At 43.9% G+C, this 18,259-nt stretch overlaps 1 protein-coding gene across 2 annotated transcripts in view; it reads left to right on the forward strand.

Moving 5' to 3' along the window:
* The window catches only part of sgk2a (serum/glucocorticoid regulated kinase 2a), a 62,515-nt gene that overhangs the window by 43,772 nt on the left and 484 nt on the right, over positions 1–18,259 (forward strand). For both annotated transcript variants that reach the window (XM_063074369.1, XM_063074361.1), the window contains exons 7-12: positions 5,450–5,562; positions 5,652–5,688; positions 5,773–5,859; positions 9,248–9,343; positions 10,099–10,254; positions 13,510–13,599. In XM_063074369.1, coding sequence (XP_062930439.1) covers positions 5,450–5,562; positions 5,652–5,688; positions 5,773–5,859; positions 9,248–9,343; positions 10,099–10,254; positions 13,510–13,599 — 579 coding nt within the window. The remainder of the gene's footprint in view (positions 1–5,449; positions 5,563–5,651; positions 5,689–5,772; positions 5,860–9,247; positions 9,344–10,098; positions 10,255–13,509; positions 13,600–18,259) is intronic.

The following is an 18,259-nucleotide window of genomic DNA, read 5'->3' on the forward strand; positions in this document are numbered from 1 at the left end:
ACCCTTTTATTTCTTCTACCAAAGCGCATGACCATACACTTCCCAACACTGTATTCCATCTGACATGTCTGCCAATTTTCTCCTAATCTGTCTAAGTCCTTCAGTAGCCTCTCTACTTCCTCAAAACTACGTACCTTTCCACTCCGCAGCCCCGTCTTCCTCAGATCCCACCGTCAGCTCCTGGGCCCTCAGAGGCTCCATCTTCCTCTCACCCCAACCCTCCCCTCTCCATTGACACCCCCAGCCTCCCCCCTCCCCCCTCTGATCCCAGCTCTCATCCGTGCCGGGTCTTTACCATCCCCTCCGACCTTCAACTGTCGGAGGCAGAACGCTCTGTTCTCAGTAAGGGCCTCACGTTTGTCCCCCTTCGCCCACACCTCAGCGAGTTCCGTGTTCGCCACGATGCGGAACTTTTCTTCCGCCGTCTCCGTCTCCAAGCCTACTTCTTCGGCAAGGACTCTTCCACCCCCACCGATGACCCTTTCTCCTGTCTTCAACCCTCCTCTTCTTCATGGACACCCCACTCTGGTCTTCTGCCTGCTCTGGATCTCTTTATTGCCAACTGCCGACGGGACATCAACCGTCTCGACTTCACCGCACCTTGTCCCCATTCCAACCTCACTCCTTCGGAACGCTCTGCTCTCCACTCCCTCCGCACTAATCCTAACCTTATTATTAAAGCCGCTGATAAAGGGGGTGCTGTTGTAGTCTGGCGTACTGACCTCTACCTTGCCGAGGCACAGCGACAACTCGCGGATACCTCCTCTTATTTACCCCTCGATCGTGACCCCACTAAGGAGCACCAGGCCATTGTCTCCCACACTATCAACGACTTTATCCGCTCAGGGGATCTCCCATCCACTGCTACCAACCTTATAGTTCCCACACCCCGCACTTCCCGTTTCTACCTCCTACCCAAGATCCACAAACCTGCCTGTCCTGGCCGACCTATTGTCTCAGCTTGCTCCTGCCCCACCGAACTCGTTTCTGCATACCTCGACACTGTTTTATCACCCCTTGTTCAATCCCTTCCGACCTATGTTCGTGACACTTCTCACGCTCTTAAACTTTTCGATGATTTTAAGTTCCCTGGCCCCCACCGCTTTATTTTCACCATGGATGTCCAGTCCTTATATACTTCCATCCCCCATCAGGAAGGTCTCAAAGCTCTACGCTTCTTTTTGGATTCCAGACCTAATCAGTTCACCTCTACCACCACTCTGCTCCGTCTAGCGGAATTAGTCCTTACTCTTAATAATTTCTCCTTTTGCTCCTCCCATTTCCTCCAAACTAAAGGTGTAGCTATGGGCACCCGTATGGGTCCTAGCTATGCCTGCCTTTTTGTTGGGTTTGTGGAACAATCTATGTTCCGTGCCTATTCTGGTATCTGTCCCCCACTTTTCCTTCGCTATATCGACGACTGCATTGGCGCTGCTTCCTGCACGCATGCAGAACTCGTTGACTTTATTAACTTTGCCTCCAACTTTCACCCTGCCCTCAAGTTTACCTGGTCTATTTCCGACACCTCCCTCCCCTTTCTAGATCTTTCTGTCTCTGTCTCTGGAGACAGCTTATCCACTGATATCTACTATAAGCCTACTGACTCTCACAGCTATCTGGACTATTCCTCTTCTCACCCTGTCTCTTGCAAAAACGCCATCCCCTTCTCGCAATTCCTCCGTCTCCGCCGCATCTGCTCTCAGGATGAGGCTTTTCATTCTAGGACGAGGGAGATGTCTTCATTTTTTAAAGAAAGGGGCTTCCCTTCCTCCACTATCAACTCTGCTCTTAAACGCATCTCCTCCATTTCACGTACATCTGCTCTCACTCCATCCTCCCACCACCCCACTAGGAATAGGGTTCCCCTGGTCCTCACCTACCACCCCACCAGCCTCCGGGTCCAACATATTATTCTCCGTAACTTCCGCCACCTCCAACGGGATCCCACCACTAAGCACATCTTTCCCTCCCCCCCCTCTCTGCATTCCGCAGGGATCGCTCCCTACACAACTCCCTTGTCCATTCGTCCCCCCCATCCCTCCCCACTGATCTCCCTCCCGGCACTTATCCGTGTAAGCGGAACAAGTGCTACACATGCCCTTACACTTCCTCCCTTACCACCATTCAGGGCCCCAAACAGTCCTTCCAGGTGAGGCATCACTTCACCTGTGAGTCGACTGGGGCGATATACTGCGTCCGGTGCTCCCGATGTGGCCTTTTATATATTGGTGAGACCCGACGCAGACTGGGAGACCGCTTTGCTGAACATCTACGCTCTGTCCGCCAGAGAAAGCAGGATCTCCCAGTGGCCACACATTTTAATTCCACATCCCATTCCCATTCTGACATGTCTATCCACGGCCTCCTCTACTGTAAAGATGAAGCCACACTCAGGTTGGAGGAACAACACCTTATATTCCGTCTGGGTAGCCTCCAACCTGATGGCATGAACATTGACTTCTCTAACTTCCGCTAGGCCCCACCTCCCCCTCGTACCCCAGCTGTTACTCATTTTTATGCACACATTCTTTCTCTCACTCTCCTTTTTCTCCCTCTGTCCCTCTGAATATACCTCTTGCCCATCCTCTGGGTCACCCCCCCCCCCGTCTTTCTCCCTAGGCCTCCTGTCCCATGATCCTCTCGTATCCCCTTTTGCCTATCACCTGTCCAGCTCTCGGCTCTATCCCTCCCCCTCCTGTCTTCTCCTATCATTTTGCATCTCCCCCTCCCCCTCCAGCTTTCAAATCCCTTACTCACTCTTCCTTCAGTTAGTCCTGACGAAGGGTCTCGGCCTGAAACGTCGACTGCGCCTCTTCCTATAGATGCTGCTTGGCCTGCTGCGTTCACCAGCAACTTTGATGTATGTTGCTTGAATTTCCAGCATCTGCAGAATTCCTGTTGTTTACCTTTCCACCTTCTCATCTGGAAATTTTGCACAAAACCATCAATTCCATCATCCAAATCATTGATATATAACTTAAAAAGAATCAGTTCCAACACAGACCCCTATGGAACACCACTAGTCACCGGCAGCCAGTCAGAAAAGGCTCCCCATTATTTCAACTCTTTGCTTCCTGCCAATCACCACTGTTTCATCCTCGCTTGAATCTTTCCTGTAATACCATAGGCTCATAACTTGTTAAGCAGCCTCATGTGTGGCATCTTGTCAAATGCCTTCTGAAAATCCAAGAACACATCAACTGATTCTCCTTTGTCTATCCTGCTTGTAGTTTCTTCAGAGAATTCCAACAGATTTGTCAGAAAAGACTTCCCCTTGATGAAACAATGCTGACTATGGCCTATTTTACCATGTGCCTCCTACTCTGAGACTTCATCCTTGATAATCGACTCCAACATCTTCCCAACCACTAACTACAGACTAACTGGCCTGTAGTTTCCTTTCTTCTGCCTCTCTCTCTTCTTGAAGAGTTGAGTGAGATTTGCTATTTTCCAGTCTTCCAGAACCATTCTGGAATCTAGTGATTCTTGAAAGATCATTACTAATCTCTTCAGCTACCTTTTTTAGAAGCCATCTGGTCCAGGTGACTTATCTACCTTCAGACCTTTCAGTTTCCCAAGAATTTTCTCTCTAGTAACGGTAACTTCACACACTTCATGACCCCTGACACCTGGAACTTCCACCATAAAACTAGTGTCTTCCACTGTGAAGACTGATGCAAAATACTTATTCAGTTCATCCGCCATTTCCTTCTCCCCCATTACTATCCAACATCGTTTTCCAGCGGTCCGATATCCACTTTACCCTCTCTTTTACACTTAATGTATCTTAGGAAATTTTTGATATCCTCTTTAATATTATTGGCTAGCTTACTTTTGTATTCCATCTTTACCTTATTAATGGCTTTTTAGTAGCCTTCTATTGATTTCTAAAAGCTTCTTAATCCTTTAACTTCCCACTAATTTTTGCTCTATTATATGCCCTCTGCTTTTATGTTGGCTTTTACTTGTCTTGTTAGTCACAGTTCTGTCATCTTTCATTTGGAATACTTCTTCCTATTTGTGATGTATGTACCTTGTGCCTTCCAAATTGCTTCCAGAAATTCCAGCCATTGATGCTCTGCCCTTATTCCTGCCAGTGTTCTTTTCCAATCAATTCTGGCAAACTCCTCTGTAGTTCCTTTTACTCCACTGTAATACTGATACATCAGGCATTAGCTTCTCCTTCTCAAATTTCAGGGTGAATTCGATCATATTATGATTACTTGCCCCTAAGGGTTCTCTTACTTTAAGGTCTCTACTCATTGCACAACACCCAATCCAGAATAGCTGATCACCTAGTGGGCTCAACCACAAGCCGCTCTAAAAAGCAATCTCATAGGCACTCTAGAAATAACCCCACCTGGAATCCAGCACCAACCTGATTTTCCCAATCTACCTGCATATTGAACCCCCCATGACTTTTTGGCATGCATTTTCTATCTCCCGTTATAATTTGTATACAACATCCTAGCTACTGTTTGGGAGTCTGTATAAAACTCCCATCAGGGTATTTGTACCCTTGCAGTTCATTATCTCTATCGACAATGATTCAACACCTTCCAAACCTATGTAATTTCTTTCTAATAATTTGATTTCATTTTTGCCGATCCAGCAATGCCACCCTCTCTGCCTTCCTGCCTATCCTTTCAATACAATGTGTATCCTTGGACATTACGCTCCCAGCTATAATCTTCTTTCAGCCATGATTCAGTGATGCCAACAACATCATACCTGCCAATCTGCAACTGTGCTGCAAGTTCATCTGTCTTATTCTGTATACTGCGCGCATTCAAATACAACACCTTCAGTCCTGTATTCACCCTTTTCGATTTTGTCTGCCTTTTACATTGCAACGCATCTTGTTGACTGCAATTTTGCCATATCAACAGACTCTCCTTACTGCACATTGCCTGTGCTTATAAACTAGTTACCTCATCTTCAGCTCTATCATCCGCCTTTCCTACAATACTTCTTGCATTGAAATATATGCAGCTCACAACACTAGTTGCTCAACCTTTTGATTCTTAAGTTTGTCTGAGGTCTTAGCAATATCTGCCTTCATGATCTCTCCACTAACTGTTCTGGCACTCTAGTCCCCATTCCTGTAACTTTATTTTAAACCCCACCATGCAGCATTAACAAACCTTCTCGCTAGTTCCCCTCCAGTTCAGGTACAACTCATCCCTTTTTAAACCGGTCCCACCTTCCCTGGAAGAGAGCCAATTATCCAAAAATCTTATCCCCCCACCCCCCCCCCCACATCGACCCCTTATATTTATACATACTGCAATTCACAGCTCTTATCTGCTATTATGTATTGCATTGTACTGCTGTCACAAAGACAACAAATTTCACAAAGTATGCTGGTGCTATTAAACCTGATTCTGATTCTCTGCCAGAATCAAGATTTAGTACTTTACACCCATTCACTCGTGGCCTTTAATTGCAGCTTTTCTTCCATTTACAACGAGAACACACTTTCCCCGAGCCCAGAGCAAGATTTTATGCCTCAGAGGTTGCCAGTGCAATAGGATACCTGCACTCACTCAACATTGTGTATAGGTGAGTTTTGTTACAAAAATTTTAGTTCTTTTTTTTGCCAACATTCAAAAGTTCTGCAGTTGAGTTTTCAATCTTACTTTGTATTCCAGGGATTTAAAGCCCGAAAACATCCTCCTTGATTCTCAGGTATTATTAACAAATATCCCAATTTGTTAATAATTTAAAGAATAGTTTCAGCATCCAGTTGATGTGACCTTTTTCATATTTCAGGGTCATATTGTACTAACAGACTTTGGTCTTTGTAAAGAGGTAATAGAGCCATCAGGAACAACTTCTACTTTTTGTGGGACTCCTGAGGTAAGCATATGGTTACCCTGTTATAGGAAGGATATCATCAAGCTGGAGAGGGTGTAAAATAGATTTACAAGGATGCTGCCTGGACTAGAGGGTCTAAAATTATAGGGAAAGGTTGGTTAACTTACATAAGCCCATCACCCCTACTAGGGCATGGGCCCTCTGACAGCACCTGCCAGAGTCACCTATCCTGAGGCAGTCTTTCAAGTGTAGCCCATTTTCTTAGATCGTTACTTTTTCGGGAATGAGGTCATTGGAGTTTCTGTTGGCGTTTCTATAGCACTGACTTTTAACAGGATGGGGTTGCTAGCCCCATGCCCAACCCTTCTTTCACAGCCAGGCTTAGGACATCCATGATGGAGTTGAGGTTGATCACACTTGATCCTTATTCCTTCGAGCATAGTGGAATGTGGAGTGACTTCTTACTTAGAAGTTTATAAAATCATGAGGGATATGGATAAAGTCAGTCTTTTCCCCAGAGTTGGGATTCTAAAAGTAGAGGGTACAGATACGAGATAAGAGATAACACATTTAGAAGGGACCTAACTGCGTTATACAGAAGAGGTTAAGTAATTGGAATGAACCGCCAGAGGACGTGATTGAAGCAGATACAATTACAATATTTAAGAGGCATTCAACTGGGTATATAGAGGGAAAGGTCTTGGAGGGTTATGGACCAAACACAGGAAATTGGCACTAGCAGACAGCTGTAGTTAGCATGGGCGGGTTGAGCAAAAAAACATTCAACAGAGACACAACTATTTGAAGAAAAAATATCAGAGTGTTTTCTTTATGTAACGAATGAAAGTTCAGTGTGTAAAGAGTATTTTTCAAAGAAACATAAAGCAGATATTTTTCTTGTTTCTCCTTTTAGGATTATTTAATGTCTCTTGTTTGATATCTAGCCTTTCCAAGCCTGTCTCGTAAAACAATAGTTGAATCTTATCAAGTGCATTGTTTTTCATTCCTCATGTGTATTATTCAGGTGAAAATAGGATATTGTTTGAATGTTACAAATGCCCGATAGGATTATAAATTCCATTTTCTCACTGAGTGCACAAGGATATTAGGAATTTTCACAAGGGATGGTCAACTTTAGATTGTTGATTGACCCAGCACTAAATTGAACATTCCTAGACTATTTCAATTACTGTGGTTTGATGTTTTATATCCTGTTTTCAGTTGTTCTTTTTCACATGTTGGATGTTTGATGTTTTCTTTGATATTTCTTTGTATCATGGCTGTCTGTGGAAAGATGAATCTCAGAGTTGTATACTGCATACATACTTTGACAATAAATGTCCTTTGACTCTTTCAATCTTATATTTAGTTGTTGGCTTGCTTTTGATGGAACACTCACAATGCGCTGGAGGAACTCAGCAGGTCAGTCAGCATCAGTTGAAAAGATTAGTCGACGTTTCAGGCCGAAACCCTTCATCAGGACTGAAGGAAGAATTTTGGGGAGGGTTTGAAGAATGCTGGTAGTTGAAAAAAACAGTAATTTTTAAGACAAAGGGGTGGGGGAGGAGAAGCAGGGAGGTGATTGGCAGGAGAACAATAGTAGAAGGAGGCGGAACTATGAGGGAGGTGATGCGAAATAGGGATAGAGGAAGGGAGGGGGAAGGAATTACCGGAAGTTGGAGAATTCTATGTTCATACCAAGGGGCTGGAGACTACCTAGATGGTATATGAGGTGTTGCTCCTCCAACCTGAGTTTAGCCTCATCATGGCAGTAGAGGAGGCCATGTATGGACATATCTGAATGGAATTGGGAAGCAGAGTTGAAGTGGGTGGCTACTGGGAGATCCTGTCTGTTGTGGCAGACGGAGTGGAGGTGCTCGACGAAGCGGTCCCCCAATCTGCATCGGGTTTCACCGATGTAGAGGAGGCCGCACTGGGAGCACTGGATGCAATAGATGACCCCAACAGATTCACAAGTGAAGTGTTGTCTCACCTGGAAGAACTGTTTGGGGCCCTGAATGGTGGCAAGAGAGGAGGTGTAGGGACAGGTGTAGCACTTACGCTTACAGGGATAAGTGCCGGGTGGGAGATCCGTGGGGTTGGGTGTGCGGATAAGTGAGTCGCAGAGGGATTGATCCCTGCAGAAAGCAGAGAGGGGTGGAGAGGGAAAGATGTGCTTAGTGGTGGGGTGCTGTTGAAGGTGGCAGAAGTTGCGGAGGATAATGTGCTGGATCCGGAGGCTGGTGGGGTGGTAGGTGAGGACAAAGGGAACTCTGTCCCTGCTGTGGTGGCGGGAAGATGGGGTGAGGGCCAAAGTGCGGGAAATGGAGGCGATGCGGGTGAGGGCGTCATTGATCACCGTAGAAGGGAAACCACGATCCTTAAAGAAAGAGGACATTTGAGATGTCCTGGAACGGAAAGCCTCATCCTCGGAGCAGATGCGGCGGAGACGGAGGAACTGAGAATAGGGAATGGCATTTCTGTATGTGGCAGAGTGGGAAGAGGTATAGTCGAGGTAGTTATGAGAGTCAGTGGGCTTGTAGAAGATGTCAGTGGACAGTCTGTCTCCAGAGATGGAGACGGAGACATCGAGAAAGGGGAGAAAAGTGTCAGAGATAGACCAAGTGAATTTGAGGGCTGGGTGGAAGTTTGAAGTAAAGTCCATTAAATTGACAAGCTCAGCATGGGTACAGGAAGCAGTACCAATGTAGTTGTCAATGTATCGAAGGAAAAGTTGGGGAGCAGTACCAGAATAGGTTTGGAGCACAGAGTGTTCCACATAACCAACGAAGAGGCAGGCGTAGCTGGGTCCCATGCGAATTCCCATAGCTACACCCTTAGTCTGAAGAAAGTGGGAAGAGCCAAAAGAGAAGTTATTAAGTGTGAGAACCAGTTCCGTCAACCGGAGGAGGGTAGTGGTGGTGGGGAACTGGTGAGGTCTCCAGCCCCTTGGTATGAACATAGAATTCTCCAACTTCCAGTAATTCCCTCCCCCTCCCTTCCTCTATCCCTATTTCGCATCACCTCCCTCATAGTTCCGCCTCCTTCTACTATTGTTCTCCTGCCAATCACCTCTCTGCTTCCCCTCCCCCACCACTTTGTCTTAAAAATTACTGTTTTTTTCAACTACCAGCATTCTTCAAACCCTCCCCAAAGTTCTTCCTTCAGTCCTGGCAAAGGGTTTCAGCCCAAAACGTCGACTAATCTTTTCAACTGATGCTGACTGAACTGCTGAGTTCCTCCAGCGCATTGTGAGTGTTCCTTTGACAACAGCATCTGCAGATTATTTTGTGTTCACGGCTTGCTTTCGATCTTGTTCGGATTTAATATCCCATTAAATTGTTATTGGCTTCATTTCATGCTTGAAGGAAGTGAAATTTTCAGAGAAAATTTTACAACCTTCCATTCTAAGTGCATTTTGCTTTAACAGTATCTTGCTCCAGAAGTATTAAGAAAACATCCGTATGATCGTAGTGTTGACTGGTGGTGTTTTGGGGCAGTACTCTATGAAATGTTGCTTGGACTGGTAAGTAATGAACTCTAATCTATGAACCAGAATCTAAATCCAAATCCAGAATGAACTCAGTGGGTTGAGCAGCATCCATGGAAGCAAAGATACGATCAACATTTTATTGAAACCTGTATGAGGAGTGGGAGTGTAGACTGACAGTAGAGAGCATAGAGAGGTGGGAAGCAGAGGGTGAGGCAGAGTGATAAGTAGACCAGGTGTGGTAGGCAATGATTGGCTTATGGAATCACACTTGAGGGGGGTTGGGGGGGTGGGACTTCAGGGACAGAACCTGGTGGGTGATAAGTGGAAAAAGATAAGGTTTAAAAAAAATACTCATATAATTTTATTTGAAAGGGGAACAATTGGATCTATATCTATTATCATATGCTTATTTATAAAAATAATTTCCACATTTCACCTTTCTTTCACTTACCAACTGCCTTAAATATAGCTTTAGTAAGCCAAACCTTTCTAAAGTTGCAAATCTGTAGTATTTTTAAATAATGTGGAAATAAACTGAAAGCAACTGACTGCTTTTTTTGTTACTATAATAGAGGCAACAATGATGAAAATTGCTATAAATCCTCATGTTCTGGTAATTTAAAATTGTATGCACTTCATGACACATCTGGAAAAAAATTATTAAACAGTGGGCTTCTATTTATTTCTTTCTCCGTACAAATTGCTCTTGAGACAAATCTATATATTTGATCCTGATACATTCGTAGGTTTGATCAAGAAGGTGTATTGTTTTTCATTTTTGTTGATAGCCACCTTTCTACAGCCAGAATATAGCTGAGATGTATGACAATATTCTCCACAAGCCACTCCACTTGCCAATGAGCATATCAACAGCTGCCCGTGATATTTTGACAGGACTTCTACAAAAAGATCAAAGGAGAAGATTAGGAGCTCAAGCAGACTTTGTGAGTGCACATTTTGTATGTGACTGAATACTGGGTGTAGATGAATACAACAATACCTTGCATTGCCAGTAAGAGAGCCAATCAGATTTATGCAATGTGGTTTTAGACATGCGAGACTAATTTCTTGTTTTCTTTTAATGAATGCCAGCATAATAGTTAAGAAAGAACTAATGAATATCATCTTCCAGACTTCCGGCTATCATTTGACACTCTCTCACATACTTGCCTATTCGATAAGTTCAAAGCCTTTGAATACTAGAATATTTTTAAATGGTGTAAAATGTATAATAGTAGATGCATGAACATGAGCATTACTGTGTGACAGAAATACGGGTGATAGCCAATTACTTGTATAATCATTGTGAAGTTAAATGTTTGAGACATTTTTGTATACAACTCATTTTATAAATTACTGAGAAGTACGGAATAGTCCAAAATGTTTAGAAAATATCAAATAACAAACAGAGGCAAATAATGATGATCAATACATTGCAATTTAGGTTAGCTAGAACAGAGGGGAGATGGGGGATAATGTTTAACGAAGGGAATGTAACTGAGATCTGACAGAGAGAAGATTGATGCAAGTTATGAAGTAAATTAGAATATATTCAGTTATCAGAGCACGACAACAGTTTTGGAATTTTAATAGGTGGATCATCAGCACAATGTTCCAAAGCTGATGGAAAAAATGTTTCATGAACAGATGGATGCAGTATACATAGAATAACAGTATAACACATGCCTGGAGGCTGAAACTACATTTGGAATACTTGGCCAGTTTTAGTCTCACTATTTTTAAAAGGATATTCAACTTCAGAAATGTAATAGTGAATGAGGAGTAATTGAGTATCTTTGTCTTAAAAGTCAACATTACGATTTAAGAAACAGGAAAGGACCATTCAGCTGCTCTTTTCGGTTCCATCCTTCAGTAAGATCATGGGTAATCTTTTACCTCATCTCCACTTTCTTGACTCCCTATTGCTTGATTTCCTTAATATCAAAAAAAAATTGATTAACTAATTTGCTTCAAGCAATGTAGTTTTAGATATTGGGGAATCATGCTTGACTAATGTACTGTTTTCTGATGTAAGTTTTAGACATTTAGAAAAGTAGGTAGCAGATTACCAGTACAGAGGATGGGAGCAGTAAACTACTGGTTCCAAGAAGGAACCAATATGTCCTCACATCTGTAAAGACACATTCCTGTTAACAATTGGATTCTGTGTCATTAAAAATACACCAACAAATACAATGAATAGTTTTTCCAGATGAATTGAAGATTAAAACTGCGACAATAATACTACAAATATTTCAATCTTTGAAAATAATTAAAGTCATAGAATGCATACAGAACAGAAGAAAGACATTTGACCCAACAAGTCTATTTTGTATACTTTTATTTGAGAAATACGCGAGAAATACACTGAATTTTTATTGAAAAGAATGTGAAATGATAAAAGATAACATTCAAAAATGTAATATATATCAAAGTATGTTGAAGTAATGTTTCAAAGAGTTTATACACCCTTTGCTTAAAGCCATTTTACAGCATTAATAAAACCAAAACCCTTGAAAGGATATTTTAACTTTAAATTTATCAGAAGCTTAGATTCAGAGTCATACAGCATGGAAACAGGCACTTAGGGCCATCTGGTCCACGCCAACCAAGATTACCGTATAAGTTAGTCTCATTTGTCAATGTATGGTTCATATCTTTCTAAACTTCTCCTATCCATTTACCTGCCCAACTACCTTTTTAAAGTTGTTAATGTACCTGTCTCAACTTCCTTCAGCACCTCTGACCACTCTCTGGGTGCAAATGACTGTGCAGATTCACCCTATCTATGCCCCTCATAATGTTATACACCTCTATAAGATCACCCCTCATTCACCCACACTCTAGCGAGAAATGTCCCAATCTACTCAATTTCTCTCCATAACTCAGTCTCTTGAGACCCAGCAACATCCCCCTTTATAAATCCTGTGACCAAAACTGAACGTAATATTCCAAATGTAGCCTCACCAACAGCTTATGCAACTGTAACATAATATCTGACCTTCTAAACTCAGTATCCTGACTGATAAAGGCCACTGTACTGAAAGCCTTCTTTGCCACACTATCTATCTGTAATGTCACTTTCAGGGAGCCATGTATTGTACTCCTAGGTTCCCCTGTTCTATAACACTCCACAGGGCCCTCCCTACCTTTCACTAGGAAAGTCCTACCCTCGTTTATCTTCTAAAAATGCAAAACGTTGCTCACTTGAATTAAGGTCCTTTTGCTATTTCTCAGCACACTTAATCAGCTGATCAAGATCCTTCTGTAAATCCTGACAGCTATCTTCCTTGTGAAGATAAAGTTCAGTGAAGATGGTTAACAGAAGCTTAATTATGCTGACACATACTGCCTTTTACATTGAGCACAAACAATGTGTTGAATAGTATATAAATTCTATATCCAAGGTCTTTCATCCAAAATAAAAACAGAATTTAAGCTCCAACATGACGCATGATGAGATATCGTGCTGGTATGAGATATCATGCTAAGGAGCTGGTGGTAGACCTGAGGAGGGCTAAGGCACCGGTGACCCCTGTTTCCATCCAGGGGGTCAGTGTGGATACGAATTGACAATAAACTGGACTGGTCTAAGAACACTGAGGCTGTCTACAAGAAGGGTCAGAGCCGTCTGTATTTCCTGAGGAGACTGAGGTCCTTTAACGTCTGCCAGACGATGCTGAGGATGTTCTACGAGTCTGTGGTGGCCAGTGCAATCATGTTTGCTGTTGTGTGCTGGGGCAGCAGGCTGAAGGTAGCAGACACCAACAGAATCAACAAACTCATTCGTAAGGCCAGTGATGTTGTGGGGATGGAATTGGACTCTCTGATGGTGGTGTCTGAAAAGAGGATACTGTCCAAGTTGTATGCCATCTTGGACAATGTCTCCCATCCACTACATAATGGACTGGTTGGGCACAGAAGTACATTCAGCCAGAGATTCATTCCACGGAGATGCAACACTGAGCGTCATAGGAAGTCATTCCTGCCTGTGGCCATCAAACTTTACAACTCCTCCCTTGGAGGGTCAGAGACCCTGAGCCAATAGACTGGTCCTGGACTTATTTCCTGGCATAATTTACATATTACTATTTAATTATTTATGGTGCAACTGTAACAAAAACCAATTTCCCTCGGGATCAATAAAGTATGTCTATGACTATTAAAGCTTGATTAATTAGTGCATTCTTCTGTCACAGCTTGACGTCAAAAAACATCCATTCTTTTCAACAATTTCCTGGGAGGATCTCTACCACAAGAGAATTGCCCCACCATACAATCCCAATGTGGTAGGTGTTTTGGTTTCTGTTAGTTTTTGTGTGCAGTTTATAGATAGAATAATCTTCCAATTAATCTAGCTGCATATTATAAAAATTTAACTGATGTAATTGAGAATCAAGGTATCAATGAACATTTAATATGGAATCATAACAGTAATATATCTCCAAAGCAGGCCCTATGATCCAACTCAACCCTGCTGACCAAGATGCCATCTAAGCTTGTCCCATTTGCCCATATTTAGCTCATATCCCTCAAAAGCCTTTGCATTCCGTGCACTAATCCAAATGTCTTTTAAATGTTGCTGCTATACCTGCTTCTGTACTTTCTCTGGCTGCTCTTTCCAGATACAGAAGTAGTTGGCGCTGATCTATATTGAACAAAATCTGGTTGTTATTCAATAGGTACAATTTAATGTCAGAGAAATGTATACAATATACATCCTGAAATTCTTTTTCTTCCAAACATTCTCAAAAACAGAGGCGTGCCCCAAAGAACGAATAACAGTTAAAATGTTAGAACCTCAGAGCCTCCCAACTCCCCCCTACACATAAGCAGCAACAAGGCAACGACCGCTGCCACCCCCACCCCCACCAATAAAAAAGCATCGGCACCCTCCACCGTGCACTCAAGTGTGCAGCAAAGCATCAATAAAGACACAAACCTGCAGTACCCCAAAAACTGCTCATTCACCCAGTATTTAGACTTACCACCGAATAAGGGAAAAAGGAGTGTCCCCATTACACAGCAAGAGGGGAGAGTTAACAAACAACTCGCTGATCTACGATATTAAGAGTCTGTTCCATCACTTCTTTTGAGCTCTGTGCCCAAACAGTTGGAAGCAGAAAAGCGCAGCTCTCCATACAGACAACACCCGGCAGCTAACCTGTTGCTCCCAATGGTCTGTGTTCTCCTGCGACGCTTCAGTCACGGGCACCAGCCCAGAATCAGCAAGTCCCCAGAGCCATGAAATTCTGGAACCTTGAAGGCACGCTCATCTTCCAGGCCGTGACCTTGGGATATCAAAAAGTAGCCGGTTGTGAGGCCCTGAGAGCGAATCCCATTGCCACAAAGAACCAAAGTCAGAGTGCAACTCTAACCCTTTGTTAAGGGTCTTCAAGAGAACCTTGAATAGGAAAAAAAGAGATATCAAAGATAGAACTAGAGTTGTTTCCAAAGTTGCAAGCAAAGGAGTCACCACTTAGCGCCATCTTGACTTCACCCCACCTCCAGTCCTTTCACCCTGCCTCCAGTCTGTCTTGGACAGTCTTCAGTCAGGTCATCTGTCACAAAAGATTTTGTTTGAGATAAGATTGTGGCATGTGCCTTTAGAAACAGGAGGGAATTATTTGTTGCCACAAAAATTCTGCTTGAGGAATTCAATGGGTGAGTGGCATTTATGGGAGGAAAGAAACAGTCAAAGTTTCAGGTTGAAATCCTGCATCAGGACTGAGAAGAGAGGTGAGTTGGCTAGTATAAAGAGGAAAAGTGGCTAGAAGGGCTTGCAAGGCAATTGGCAGACTGAGGACGAGTATAAAATCACAGGCAGACAGTGCCAGGTAGGGGAGGTGAGTGTGGGGTGTTGTTGGATGACTATGGCAGCTGAATGATAGATGGAGATGACAAACAGAGAATGTAAAAAGAAAAAGAACAACAGATGGAGCAAGATGGAGAGAGGGAGGGGAGAGTGAAAATGGGAGACAACTTCTGGAGGGAGATAAGCAGGTGGAATATAAGGTGTTGCCCCACCTGGAAGGACTATTTAAATCTTTGGATGATGGGGGGAGGTATAAGGAGAAGTGTTACATCTACTGTGAGCGCAGGGAAATATGCCAGAGGTAAGGGAGGGATGGGTGTAAAGGGATAAGTGGACCAGGGAGTCACAGTGGGGATAATCCCTGCAGAAGGCAGAAGGGTGGGGAGAAGATACGGCTGATGGTGGGATTACATTGCAGCTGACACAAATGATGAAGTATGGTATGCTGGATGCAGAAACTCATAGGGTGAAAGGACCGGAGGAACTCTATCTCTGTTTTGTCTGGTAGGAGACAGAACAAGAGCAGAAGTACAAGAGACAGAGGAGATGCAAGATCGGGCTCCATCAATCACAGCAAAAGGGAAGCCACACTTCTGAAAAAAGGAAGACATTTCAGATGTCCTGGAAGAGGCATTTAGACCTTGCTTATGGGGAATGGAGAGGTGTAAAACCTAGATATACATAGTAAAGATGACGCATTAGGGGCCAGGGAATTGGAAGTTGTCCAAATGGTGACGGGTAGGTGTGGGTGTAAGGAAGTGGACAAGAAGATACAGAATGGTGTGAGAAGATAAGTTCAATGGGTCAAAGGCAGGTAGAAACAATGGGTCAGCAAACAAGAGAAAATTTGCAGATGCTGGAAATCCGAGCAACACACACAAAATGCTGGAGGAACTCAGCAGGCCAGGCAGCATCTACGGGAAAAAGTACAGTCGGCGTATCAAGCCAAAACTTTCGGTAGGCCTGGAGAAAAAAACTGAGGAGTAGATTTGAAAGGTGGGGGGAGGGGAGAAAGAAGCACCAGGTGATAGGTGAAACTTGGAGGGGGAGGGATGAAGCAAAGAGCTTGGTTTTTCACCTGGAACCTACCAGCCTTCTCCTTTCCACCCTTCCCCCACCTTCTCTATAGGGCCCCTGCCCCTTCCATCTTTAGTCCTGACGAAGGGTTCTGACCCGAAACATTGACTGATCGTTTTCACAGATGCTGCCCTACCTGCAAAGAGCTAGGAAATTGATTGGTGAAAGAGCCACAGGCCATAGAAGAAAGAAAAAGGGGGGAGGAGGAGCACCAGAGGGAGGCGATAGGCGGGCAAGGAGATAACATGAGAGAGGGACAAAGGGATGGGAAATGGTGAAGGAGAGGTGAAGGCATTTCTGGAAGTTTGAGAAATCGCTATTAATGCCATAAGGATGGAGGTTACCCAGATGGAATTATACGGTGTTGTTCCTCCAACCTAAGTGTGGCTTATCCCGACAGTGGAGGAGGCCAAGGATAGACATATTGGAAAGAGAATGGGAAGTGGAATTAAAATAGTTGGCCACCGGGAGATCACGCTTGTTCTGGTGGATGGAGCACAGATGCTTGGCGAAGTGGTCTCCCAGTCTACGTCAGGAATCACCAATATACAAGCGACCACACCAGGAGCACTGAAAACAGTACGTGACCCCAACAGACTCACAGGTGAAGTGTCGCCTCACCTTGAGGGATTGTTTGGGGCCCTGAATGGTAGTGAGGGAGGAAGTGTAGGGGCAGGTGAAGCACTTGTTCCACTTGCAAGGATAAGTGCCAGGGGGGAGATCAGTGGGGAGGGACAAATAGACAAGGGAGTCTCATAGGGTGTGGAAAGCAGTAAGTTGGGGGGGGGGGATGTGTTTAGTAGGGGGATCCAGTTGGAGGTGGCGGAAGTTTCAGAGAATTATGTGCTGGACGCAGAGACTGGTGGGGTGATAGGTGAGGACAAGAGGAACCCTATCCCTGGTAGCATGGCAGAAGGATGCGGTGAGAGCAGACATACGTGAACTGGAAGAGATGCAGTTGAGGAGAGCGTTGATGGTCGAGGAAGAGAAGCCCCTTTCTTTGAAAAAGGAGGACACCTCCTTCGTTCTAGAATAAAAAGCTTCATCCCAATTGCAGATGCGGTGGAGACAGAAGGGGATGGGGTTTTTACAAGTAGCAGGGTGGGACAAGATAGCTGTGAGAGTCCATTGGTTTATAATAGACATCGGTGGATAAGCTGTCTCAGTGAGATCGAGAAAGGGAAAGGAAGTGTCAGAAATGACCAGCTGAATTTGAGAAACGGGTGGAAATTGGAGGCAAAGTGGACAAAATCAACAAGTTCAGCACAGGTGCAGGAAGCAGCACCAATGCAGTCGTCGATGTAGCATAGGAAAATTGCAGAACTGTCACCAGTGTAGGCTTGCAACATAGACTGTACCATGTAGGTACATGGTACCTACAAACAGGCAAGCATAGCTGGGACCCATGCGATTGCCCATGGCTACCCCTTTTGTTTGAAGGAAGTGGGAGGATCCAAGGGAGAAATTATTTAGAGTGAGGATAAGTTCCACTAGGTGGAGGGGAACTAGTTGGTTCTGGTGTCTAGAAAGAAACAGAGAGCTTTGAGGCATTCCTGGTGGGGGATGGAGGAGTATAGGGACTGGACATCCATTGTAAAAATAAGATAATGGGGGCCAGGGAACCTAAAACAATTGGTCTACCAGAACAGCCCTGTTTTTAGACCTTGGGTACGAGATAGAAGCAGAAAATCATAAACACATAAACTACTTATGTATCTAGTAAGTAGATCCAGAGAAAACAAAGATTAAGCCATGTTTCCATGAGCTGGTTCAGGTTTAAATCAAGGAATAGAATCAGGCTACTCTTCAGCATCTCCCAAACCGGTAACTTCTGCCATTAAAGACAAGGGTACCAGGGGCATGGAAACACTATCACCTGATAGCTCCCAACCAAGGTGTGGACCATACTGACTTTGAAATGTTTCACTGGCCTTGATTGTCACATGTTGTAAATCCTGAAACTCACCACCCAACACAACTGTACACATACCTTCAACAGAAAGACTGCAGTGATTCAAGAAGGTAACTCACCACCACCTTCTGAAGAACAATTAGGA

The sequence above is a fragment of the Mobula hypostoma genome, chromosome 2 (assembly GCF_963921235.1).
Source record: "Mobula hypostoma chromosome 2, sMobHyp1.1, whole genome shotgun sequence".
NCBI lineage: Eukaryota > Metazoa > Chordata > Chondrichthyes > Myliobatiformes > Myliobatidae > Mobula > Mobula hypostoma.